Source organism: Protobothrops mucrosquamatus, unplaced genomic scaffold, assembly GCF_001527695.2.
Source record: "Protobothrops mucrosquamatus isolate PMUCROS unplaced genomic scaffold, P.Mucros_1.0 scaffold24, whole genome shotgun sequence".
In the NCBI taxonomy this organism is placed as follows: domain Eukaryota; kingdom Metazoa; phylum Chordata; class Lepidosauria; order Squamata; family Viperidae; genus Protobothrops; species Protobothrops mucrosquamatus.
The window spans coordinates 1,342,459-1,354,399 of record NW_015386409.1 but is presented as its reverse complement, the minus strand read 5'-3'; the positions used below and the strand labels follow the sequence as shown (position 1 = coordinate 1,354,399).

Sequence of the window (11,941 nt, the reverse complement as noted above, 5' to 3'; positions counted from 1 at the left end):
TAATGTCATCGAGATGCCTTGCTAAATATGATGAGGGTGAAACTGGCATGAAAAAATACAACATAAATAAAAAGAGAAAATAAACATAAAAAATAATATAAACACTGTGAATATTGCTTGAAAATATTTGATTTTAGTTGAAAATAGTTCAAAGTTCAATTGTGTATGGTCATAGAACCACATTAGAGGAAAATATTTGAAAAGCCTAATATATTTTGGGAAAATTCTGTTCAGCTTGGCTTGCTTTGTGTTTTAAACACTAAAACAACTTTTATTCTGCAATCCCGTGTGCTTTAAAAATCTCAGTTCAGCATTGGTAGGCTGATCCCCAAGCCCACTTATATATATATAAGAAAAATTCAGAAAGGGTAAGTTAAACATGTAGAACTTTTCAACAAGATATATAACTTTCAGTCTTTTTCTCTTGTGGTGAAGTAAAAATAGATAATTTGAAAATATTTCTGTTATCTGTATTTCTCCCCCCCCCCCCTGAATTGCAAACTGATACATTGTGTGTTGTGTATTTTGAAGGTTTCTGGAGAAGCAAATGAAACTCAGATTTCTGAAGCTCTGCGGCGTTACAGCGAGAGGGCATTCTTTGTGAGGGAGGCACTGTTTCATCTGTTTAGCCTTACGCACTTTATGGAAAATACCAAACCAGAAATTCTGAAGGTAAAACTATTTAAACTAATGGGACATCTCTCTAACAGAATCACGAAATGTGATGTACTTTAGGAAAGCAGAGATCGTGGAAGATGTATGCGCTGACAGATTTTGGGGTGTGTGTGTGATAGAAAAGAGAAATGGGTTTTAGCAACAGTTCAGAAGCTGTGGTTGCTATGTTTACATAAGGTGTGCTAAATTTAGCACAGAAGAAGCAGGAGGCGTTGCCTACATCCACAAAACACTGCAGACCACATATCTATAGTTGTGGAGTAGAAATCTTATTCATTCAGCAATTGTCAAATGAAATGGTATCCAATTAAATTGATTAGCTTTCCATATTGCGAAGTGGACAAACAGTGAATAGAATTAGGGCCTGCCATTATGGGTTGGTACAACACAGTAGCAAAGTAGCAAGGTAAGAAGTGAGCATTTTCCTATAGGCATGAAAGGAAAATGTAGGAGAAAGAGCCTTCCTTCCAAAAATAGGAGTGAACTGCTCAGTCTTTTGATCTTTTCTCCAATGGTTCAGTTTAATTACTAAAAAAAAATCAGTAAAATTGACATAGTCCCTATTATTTATATCGTAACATAGATAGCAGTATATGCAGCTCCAGCGGGGTTTTGATTTTTTGCACAAATTTGTGTGAGATTGTCCAAAGCTGTATTTCATAAGTTTGCCCCAGGCCAGAGAATTAGGTCCATTTTATTCAATATTAAGATGGAAGGAAAGAAAGTGGAGGGTTATAGGGCCAGGCCTTTTGACACATTAACTCTAGTCATGAAAAGAAAAAGTTGGTTAGTTCCCTATCTGAAAATGATCAAGGTAGGTCTGTGAATTAGAGTGTGAGATACCTGCCAGCTAGTTTAAAAACTTTGGGAATGCTAAAATAATTCTGCTTTGGATGTGGTAGCTGTTTTCATTGTAATGTAGATGAAAAGCCAACTCACAATTTCCTCTCTTGATCGTTTCGTTCCAGCTTGTAGTCGTTGGCATGAAAAATCATCCTCTGAATTTGCCTGTGCAATTAGCAGCAAGTGCCTGTGTGTTTAACCTGACAAAACAAGATTTAGCTGCAGGCATGCCAGTTAGGCTCCTAGCAGATGTTACCCACTTACTCCTTAAAGCCATGGAGCATTTCCCCAACCACCAACAAGTAAGTCTTTCCATTTTTTTTGAGGTAATAGACATAGCATTTTTAATGCAGAACCAGTGTACTGATTTTTTTTTTAAGCCTGTGAGATGAATTCTTAGAGTAGATGCACCAAGTGCTTCATATATACTGTTGTTTTTGAGTATGGGTGCATAGGTGTTAAAATGGTTTTTAAAATGTTTGTACTTTGCAACAGGAATGAAAGTGATTATTGTCTTTTTGGAAAGGTTGAGCTATGCAGCTTCAGTGTAATATACTCTGAATATAACCTATACTGGTTCATAACTGATGGAAATGATAGAGCATATGAAGAGCTCAGGATTGAAATGAGGGGTCCTTGATTGGTTTCTTGCAGACTTTTCATTACCCAAACTAGGTAACTTCATGAATGAGGATGTTACCCAGTTTGGGTAATGAAATGTCTGTAAGAAAACAACCAAGCTCAAAGAGCACCAACCGCCCCCCCCATGACTGATGGATTTGCAGTTCTACTGTTAACATTGCACGTATCATAAAACAGGAAGCATTTTAAAAAATTAACATTGAACAGAGATTACTCTAAATTTTGCGAAGTACTGTATCTACTACACCAGAAATAGACAACCTTTTGATGACTTGGAATCTCACTTCACATTTTTTAGAGGGGAGCATACAGAACTTATAAACGTAGGGAAGGCTTTCAATTCCCAACAGGTTTTTAATAGGAAGATGGATAGGCATTTTTGATGTTTTTTTAAAAAAACTCTTGTGTTAAACTTACATAGGGCAACCATTAGTTTTTCATGTGTATCCTGTCCCAAAATGGCATGAGGCTGGCCTGCCAATTTTTGATAATTCTGGTCATCGAAGGCTTTACGAAGTAGAACTTCCACCTACATCTTGTGCATTCTTTTCTGTTGTAATGCTTAACTAACCACTGTTCCTCTGGATTCACATGTTCTCTCTTTATTCTTCATCATGGACATTAATAAGTCAGAAACTTCTCTTTAACATTAACCACAAAGTTAAATTTCGGCCAAACCCTAACCTTTGGCCAATTCTATGTACTGTATGGTTTGTAGAAATAAAAGGGCTAATAAGCTATGGTTTAAACTACCCTTTGTCCAGAGTCAAATGAGATGGCAAGTTGTAGGCAATAAAAATTCAAGATCATTCTTTTGGTGATTACTTAGAAGAGATTGCAGTAGCTGCAGGTAGATTAAGTTTAGTATATCTTAACATAAAGAACCTAGATTGGGATCAATTTTTTAACTCTAAAATGAATTCAATTTACCCTATGACGGGAACCTAATCTTCTCTTTTCCTTCTGTTAAGGATATTTTAATGCTTTGTTCCTTGAAACACACTTTTACCCTATACAGTGCATCTTACTTGTAGATATCACAATATATGCTGCTACAGCTAGATATTTATAAGAAGGTGTAGAATGCTGGTATAGAAAATACAAATAAGAGACTCATATTTATGAATACATATGAACATTTTTATTGTTTCTTTTTGATCAGCTTCATTTAAAAAATAACGATGTTCATAAATGATAGTATCGGCTTGTTAAAGGAAATCACAAGTTATCAATATGCTACAAGATTCATTTGGGAGAAATAAAATCCTGTCCTGGATATGAAATATTTTGTTGTTTTTTTCACCCACCTTACAGCTGCAAAAGAACTGCCTTTTATCATTGTGCAGTGACAGGATACTTCAGGATGTTCCATTTAACAGGTTTGTTTTATTTTCCAAATTATGAAGAAAAGGGAAAGGAATGTAAGATTGCTATCTAAATGTAGGTGATCACTCTATCTCACTACTTGAATAATTTTAAATTATTGTCCTTATTCATAGCTAATGGATAGATGGATTTTCTGTCTGGGTCTGTCTGTCCGCCCGTCCATGCATCCATCCATCCACCCACCCACCCCAGCTACCAAACCTATCTAAAATACCAACATTTTTCTAAACATATATTAAGACAGAAGTTGGTAATTTATTCGTTTATCATTTTTAAATGTTGCATATTCAAGGAAGATGCTAACCCTAGTCCTAACACCAGGTAAATAAATAATCTGATAATTTGCAAAGGAACCTATGAGCATTGTGAAAAAAAGACTTGGAAACCAGAAGGGGCTGCATATGTTCTCTAATAGTTATAGACATTGAATAACCTCTGACTGTGCTTCAGTGACTGCAGATTGCTATTGCTTGGACCTAATACAACCTTTTTCATAAACTATGCTCTGAGAGTATGTGTGTTGCAGGATAGAGAAAGTTCATCCTGGAATCATCCGCCAGTGGTGAATTGGCATCTATAGCAGTCTCTGACCAGCGTTAAAATCTAGATCTTGAAAATAAAAATGGACAGACAGAAAGACATATTACTGGCCCAAAGCGGCCGATCACTCTTAAACTTAGAAGTTGTTTTGGTATCTATAAGTAGCCGATGCCAGCTGTAGATTTTATTATAGTTCTGTTGTACATTGCTATATTCCTCTGGGCTGAGCTGGAGGTCTTATTTGCCCATTCCTAAGATTTGTTAAGTTTTTGCCTGTTTTTTTTCCCCCAGGTTTGAAGCAGCTAAACTTGTCATGCAATGGCTATGTAATCATGAAGATCAAAACATGCAGAGGATGGCAGTGGCTATTATTTCCATTCTTGCTGCAAAGGTGTGCGATTTGAAGCGTTAACCATTTTAGCCTTAATTTCCAAGCCCTACCAACAGCAGTCTGACATTTCTCTGTGTTTGTTTTCTCTGTTTGTTTGTTTGTTTGTTACTTAAAGCTTTCAACAGAACAAACAGCTCAGCTTGGGGCAGAGCTCTTCATTGTCAGGGTAAGCAATCAGAATGATTTGAGATGACTGAAATGCTAATATTGACTGAGTTTGATATAATACAAGAATGTGGTTTATTTGATTTGGAATGGGACGTTGCATGAACCGTTATAAGTTCTTTATACAGCTTATAAATTCTGTAAATAAATAAAACCAGCCATTGTTTCCACTGTTAAGTGGAAATGTTCAATGTTCTTCTTGTTGAAGGTTGTTGGGATTTTTTTTTTTAAAAAAAAATCTGGTTACTTTGACATACACAACTATCGTGCCCCGTTTTCCACAAATATTGAAGCATTAATGTGTCCTGTTGCTGCTCAAATTCAAGGGAGAAAAAAAATCTATTTAATTTTATTTGGGTTTTTTTGTCACATGCTCTTACACAGCCATCCTGAGTAGTGCATCACAGGTGTATGGTATATCACAGTGATGGCGAACCTTTTAGAGACCGAGTGCCCAAACTGCAACCCAAAGCCCACTTATGCGTCGGGTGCCGGGTGGGCGTGGCTGCAGTGGTAACAGCAGACTGGGTGGGACTAAAAAGTTCAATCAATTAATTCCAACTTTGCAAGATCTTTTCTTCCCCCCCCCCCCCGCAAGAAGTTGAAATTGACTGTTTGATTAAACCTTTTTTTTTTGTACATGGCGGTGGAGGCCTAAAGCGAAAAGGTTTTATAAAACCCAGCTGAAGGCCTAGGACTGGGGCAATGCCGCGCGTGCCCACAGAGAGGGCTCTGAGTGCCGCCTCTGGCACCCGTGCCATAGGTTTGCCACCACTGGTATATCAGTTGCGTACTTGATATGCAAAGGATTTGATGATGTTTCAAAAATTTTCAAAGCTCACTATGACAGTAGAATGGATATAAAGTGGTTCTTTGTTATCTTAGCAAGTCAGAAATGGTCCTTTTTGTTGGAAATTTTTATTTATTTATTTTAAATAAATAACCAAAGTTGCCTGGGCAATTTACAATACTTTAGTGATGTTCCTTGTTCATACTACATGTGACTGTAACAGACATTGCCTAATTATATATAAAGTTGAAAGTGATTTAATTTTAGGGCCAAAGAAAATATATGCTTGAGAAGAGTGCTTTCTGATCATAAGATGCAGTCTAATTTTTAAATTTTTCCACTCCCTTCTCTATCATTTTCTTTTGGAACTATATAGCCTGCACTCATTTGAATTTTTCCTATTATAACTTTAATAAATAAAACTGGAGTATTTTTTCCTCCATACCTTTTTGTCCAGATATTGTCATTCAAGCATACATGCTAGACCAGTGATGGCGAATCTTTTAGAGATCGAGTGCCCCAAAACTGGCTCCGCCCCCGCTCCACCCACTGCCCAACCCCCACCCCACCTGCCTGCAGGGCCACTCACCACCCCCAGGGCCCGCCGCAGATCGCCCAGGCAGCCCAGCAGCACCATTGCGGCCATGCCCTCTGCCTGCGCCCCACAGCATCAACTGTGCGCAGTGGGGTGTGAGGGCAGAGTCTTGTCTATGCTGCATGGCTGCCATGTCCTTGGCTGTGCTGCTCTGTGTGGGCCATGCTCGGGGGTGACTCTCCTCCAGGGGCGCTGCTGGTGAGGGGGTCACGGGAGGAGGCAAGGCTGGGGCAACGGCACGTGTGCCCACAGAGAGGACTCCGAGTGCCGCCTCTGGCACACGTGCCATAGGTTCGCCACCACTGTGCTAGACTTTGATACCAGCAGAAAGTCTGTTGGGGAAAAAATGACATTGGGAGAAATCTTAGGGCAATATATCTTCTTCTTCTTCTTGTGCCATATCTGTTATCGGACGTTGGCGATCATGTTGGCGATCCTGTTTTTATCAGTAGCCGCACGAAAAAGTGCTGCTGAGTTTTGTCCAAACCAATCCCCTAGATCAGTGGTGGCGAACCTATGGCACGGGTGCCAGAGGCGGCACTCAGAGCCCTCTCTGTGGGCACACGTGCCGTCGCCCCAGTCCTAGGCCTTCAGCTGGGTTTTATAAAACCTTTTCACTTTAGGCCTCTGCCGGCGTGTGCAAAAAAAAAACAGGTTCAATCAATCAGTCAATTTCAACTTCTCGCAAGAAAAAAAAAGATCTTGCAAAGTTGTAATTGATTGATTGAACTTTTTAGTCCCCCCAGTCTGCCGTTACCACTGCAGCCACACCCACCCAATGGGCCACACCCACCCAATGGGCCACACCCATCCGGCACCCAACAATGCATAAGTGGATTTTGGGTTGCAGTTTGGGCACTCGGTCTCTAAAAGGTTAGCCATCACTGCCCTAGATTTTGAAGCCACGGTGTTCTTCTTCTGCCTGGACCTCGTTTGATATAGATATTGCACAGCTGCAAGTATCTTTTGCTTGAAAAATGAAGGGAAGGGAACCTTTCTTTCTTTTTTACACCAGTATTTTTTAAACTGGCAACTTTAAGATGTGTGGTGGACTCCCAGAATTCTCCAGCCAGCATTAGGTTAAAGTCCACATGATTTAAATTTGCCAAATTTTAAAAACACTATTTTAGACTCTGATAGAAGTGGATTTAAAGAAATGTGTCTGTTCCCATTTGTGCCATTAAAATCTGAGATTTGAAAAGAGTAACTTAACAATATCAATTGCTTTATTCCTTTTCCCCCCCTCCAGCAACTTCTTCAAATTGTGAAGCAAAAAACAAATCAGAATGTAGTGGACACTACTCTTAAGTTTACGCTGAGTGCACTTTGGAATCTCACTGATGAGTCTCCAACCACGTGTCGGCACTTTATTGAAAATCAAGGGCTGGAACTCTTCATGAAAGTTTTGGAGGTGGGAACTGAAACATACATGTCAACATCTGTATAGCTATTATTGTATCTGCTTACTTCAATTTGCTTATGGAAATAATGAACTTTGTAATTTTGAAGTCCTGCTGCATACTTGTGACAGGGTTATTTTCAAATCCTGCAGTCCTCAAACCAATTAACTAAGATTGGCCATAAAAATCTTCTCTCTTCTCTCACTGCAACTCATAAAACCATGTCACCTGCCTCTTGTTGAAAGCATTAAAAGTCCTTTATAGTGTACTTCCTCTGACTCAATCCCTCCTGTTTTGGATAGCAGTGACTGAAAGTTGATCCTGTATTGCCAAAATAATTATTTAATTTTGTAGACTTCTCTAAGCCTTCTGAGATGTCTCATGTGATTTGCTTGTTAATCCAATATTAGCAAAATGTTCTCATTTACTAATGGTTGTCTATTCTTTTAATTTCCAGTCTTTTCCTTCAGAGTCATCTATCCAACAGAAAGTTCTTGGCCTTTTGGTAAGGTGAAAGGAATAGTAACTTTTTAACCTGGATGTAGGAAATGTTTGTTTTCCCTATTCTTTCCTGCTCCCTCTAACATTCTTCACTACTGTACTTGGAATACATTATTTTTAATTCCATTCTATTAACTTTGGGTCCAGTCAGACCAACCCTGATCCATCACAATCTCTATTTGTTTCAGCTTAAGGGATTAGCATTAGAACACAACTCTGTTGACTCAATCAATAGATTAATCTAGACTAGTATCCTATTTCTAGCAGTATCAAGGCAGCTTCTTCAAGCCATCATCCTCAAAATACAATAGATTGGAATTCAATCAGCGTGTCCAATCTAATAACTAATATGTTGAGAAAATTGTTCTACAAAGTAGGACAGAAAGTCAAAAGCCATGTCCACAGCAATAGTTTTTCAGAAACATCTGGACAAGCAGCTGAATTGGTTAGAACTGTTTGTATTGAAATTCCTTCCTCTTTTTTTTTTTTTACTTAGAACAATATTGCAGAGGTTAAAGAACTCCATTCTGAGCTAATGTGGGAAGACTTCATAGACCACATCAGCAAGTTGTTGCACAGTGTTGAGGTGGAGGTCAGTTACTTCGCAGCTGGGATTATTGCTCACTTAATATCCCGAGGAGAACAAGACTGGACGTTAAGTCGCAACCAGAGAGCCTCACTCCTTGAAGAACTGGTATAGATGTGACTGAAAAATATTTCCTCCTTTTCTCTGAGTTACTTTGTAAACATTTACAATAACAGCTCTTTCTTTGTTTTACAGCATTCTGCCATTTTGAATTGGCCTACACCAGAATGTGAAATGGTGGCATACAGGTAACTACGGATTCGACATAAACCCTTCAAAAAATATTAATAGAAGGTAGACTTAGTTTGCTGCACATAAGATTACTTTTTCCAGAAGTATGTATAGTTTGCCTGACATGATAAAATCATATTTCTGATTTTCCAAGATATAGTTGAAAGACATTTCAGGTTATAATCCTGCATAAGTATTAATGAGTAAATCCATTGAATTCAGTGAGATATTCTTAGAATACATGCATTGGGTTGCTCTCTGCCATATTCTAATGTGCTCAGTGGACTTAACACTGATATATTCTCCATTTTAAAGCTACTGAAGGCAGTAGTAATGTTGCTAAGAGAAAAAACTGAAGTTTTTGAATTAAAACTGATCCAAAAGATGTATTTTCATGCATGTTTAGAATTAAGTCTATTGACACCAGTGCTAAAACAGGCTGAAGCTTTGAGATGGCAGATTTGATATGAATTAAACAAGCAGTTGTTTCCCATGGTCTGAGTGGCATTTATGGGTGTTGTGCTTCTATTGTCTAATTATCACTTTCTATCCAAACCTCTCCCAATTATGAAAAATTCAGATGACTTTTATCTACTTCCCCACACCTCCTAGCAGGCAAAAAACCTGTACATTTGCCGAGTATCATGGTTTCCTGCTAGGAATTGCTTGTGATTCCACTAATGAAGAGTAGTAATGCGATTATACCTTTTATACTGGTGTTTCAACTGTATACTACCATCTCTAGGAAGGAAGCAATGACAAATCACTTCTGAAAATGATGCAACGGAGCAGCATGGACGTGACCATGTAGTATCCAGGAATCAGTGATTTGAAAGGACAAAAAAAAAGTGTGTGTGTGTGTGTGTGTAAATGCTGTATTCACAATCAAAGTCTCAAAATGATGGACTTTTCCTTTTTTCTCTTAATGAATAGGTCGTTCAACCCCTTTTTCCCCTTGCTTGGTTGCTTCATGACTCCTGGGGTGCAGCTCTGGGCTGTATGGGCTATGCAGCATGTTTGCAGCAAAAATCGTATGTATTGACCAAACAAATAAACAAAAAAGCCTTTTTATATTAAGCAATTATTTCAACATAGAGTAATTAGTAGGCACCAGATAATTCTTGTGATATCTAGCAACACAGATTTGAAATAAATTTTGGGGACATAGGGAATGAAAACCATCTTGTAGCAATTCTGTCACAGTTAAAAGGCAAGCAATGTGAAGATGTAAATGGTAAATGTTTTGGATTTTAGCAGCTAATGATGATGCAGTGGGTGGCATTTTGAACTTGGAACAGATCTAGCTTGGTCTTTGTTCAACTGATAAATGACAGTCTCTGTCTAATAAATCTCACAAGATATTTGTTATCCTCTTCCTCAACTGAAGTGCTCTCCATCCTTTTTGGGTAAACAGAAACCACTATCAATATAAAATTTGCTTGCCCACAATGTCAATCTCTATCCTGCCTCCATTGCCTTTTTTTGATACCTTCCTAAATGATGCTACTGTGATGCATGTGCAATGCACGATAGGCAAAAGAATTGACTGAGCCATCTGGCTTTGTTTTTTGTTGGATTTATTCCTTCAATAAAGTCTTTAAAGTCTTGGGATGTAGAAGTACTTATGTGTACATACCATGTAATCTTACGTCTATCATCTCTTCAAAAAGCAAATAGCATACCAGAGAGGATGCCTTGTGACAATTACATTTCACAAAATAATTTTGCTAAACCCATAGGCAACTTAACCAGAATTTAAATATGTAAAAGTTATATGTAAAAATTGATGGAAACAGATAGTGAAATTCTAACCTCTTGATTTTATTGAATCTTTCTCTTTTCTTCATTTCAGCTGCCAGGTACTGCAGTATGTTAATTGAAGAAGGTGGATTGCATCATTTGTTTAACATCAAGGAAAACAGCCAGACTGATCCAGATGTTCAGCGAATTGCTGTCTCCATTTTAGATAGCTTAGAAAAACATATTTTGCGACATGGACGGCCACCTCCTTATTAAAAAAACCAATTGAAAATAAGCCAAATTGAATGAAAACATGTAACAGGGAATAGGTGTGCAAATTATCCTCTCATAATCCCTTACTGAAATGTGCCTGGTTGGAATGTTGATAAAAGTTATCACCATTATTTTTTTGCCAGTTGGTATGGAAGCAGGGCTAGTACATGTTATCTTTAACAGCCTTCAGCATTAAGGGGTTGTCAAGAGGATCTAGAAAAAAATCGTAATTGGTAATATCTACCAGTATCACCTCTGGCTGTGGAAAAGTGGAAATTGTGCCATTCAGATGTGCATTCAAAATTAAACCTGTAGACTGTGTGAGTTCATCAGAAAATTGTTTCTGCTTGCTTCATCCCTTCAAAATAGTTGTGTTTTAATAGAACTATCCACTGATTCAGTATTTGGAAAAAAAACAAAAACCTGTGCTTGTAATGTCAGCACTATACAGCTCAAGACACTATCATATATTCACACATTAGAACTCAACAGGTTATGAGTAAGGTGACCAGGGATATTTGTTCTTCTGTGGACCTTTTAAACTCACGGATTCTTCAATTTCTACTACCGTAATATTTCATATAAACTCTTTAGCAGAAACATCTGAGTTTCAAATCATGTTTTTTTTTGATGTTCTGTAATATACTTTGATGAAAATCTCCATGGAGGAAGAAATGTAGGAAGGGAAAGATTGAATTATAATTACAAAAAAAGTAAGAATATATATTATGTTGCTACACTTGTAACTAAGTGTAAATTTGAAAAAAAAAAAAGAGTAGAGAAAACTAAAATTTTCTACCAAAAGAATTGCTGGGGGAAATTTGCTCAATTTATGGGATTGTACATCTAATCACCTTATTTATGACAGACTGTTAATAGCTTTGTTCTTTCTCATAAATACCATGTCAGTATTTGTGCAGTGAGCTTTATGTGGAAGGTAATGCCATACAAAATTTCACCCAACATTTTATGTAAAGTCTGGTGTAAATTACATTCTTGTGTGGTATATTAAAATTTTTTTACATAAAACATTCCATGATTAAAAACTCAATAATGCATGTGTTGCTGCTTAATGGAATAAGGTGAAAATAAGAACACAAAGTCCACTCTGAAATAGATGTCAGCAAACCATGGTTTGGCTCAGGCTTACCTAGTCAAGGTGTGGAAGCTGCACAATGGCGAA

General features: G+C 37.7%; 1 protein-coding gene across 1 annotated transcript in view; it reads left to right on the top strand.

Moving 5' to 3' along the window:
- Positions 1-11,807, top strand: part of LOC107283048 (protein zyg-11 homolog B) — a 27,542-nt gene extending 15,735 nt beyond the window's left edge. The window contains exons 4-14 of the mRNA XM_015810894.1: positions 532-672; positions 1,644-1,820; positions 3,475-3,539; positions 4,378-4,477; positions 4,593-4,643; positions 7,277-7,438; positions 7,885-7,932; positions 8,425-8,622; positions 8,710-8,762; positions 9,679-9,776; positions 10,598-11,807. Coding sequence (XP_015666380.1) covers positions 532-672; positions 1,644-1,820; positions 3,475-3,539; positions 4,378-4,477; positions 4,593-4,643; positions 7,277-7,438; positions 7,885-7,932; positions 8,425-8,622; positions 8,710-8,762; positions 9,679-9,776; positions 10,598-10,761 — 1,257 coding nt within the window. The 3' untranslated portion in view covers positions 10,762-11,807. The remainder of the gene's footprint in view (positions 1-531; positions 673-1,643; positions 1,821-3,474; positions 3,540-4,377; positions 4,478-4,592; positions 4,644-7,276; positions 7,439-7,884; positions 7,933-8,424; positions 8,623-8,709; positions 8,763-9,678; positions 9,777-10,597) is intronic.
- The last annotated feature ends 134 nt before the right edge of the window (positions 11,808-11,941 follow it).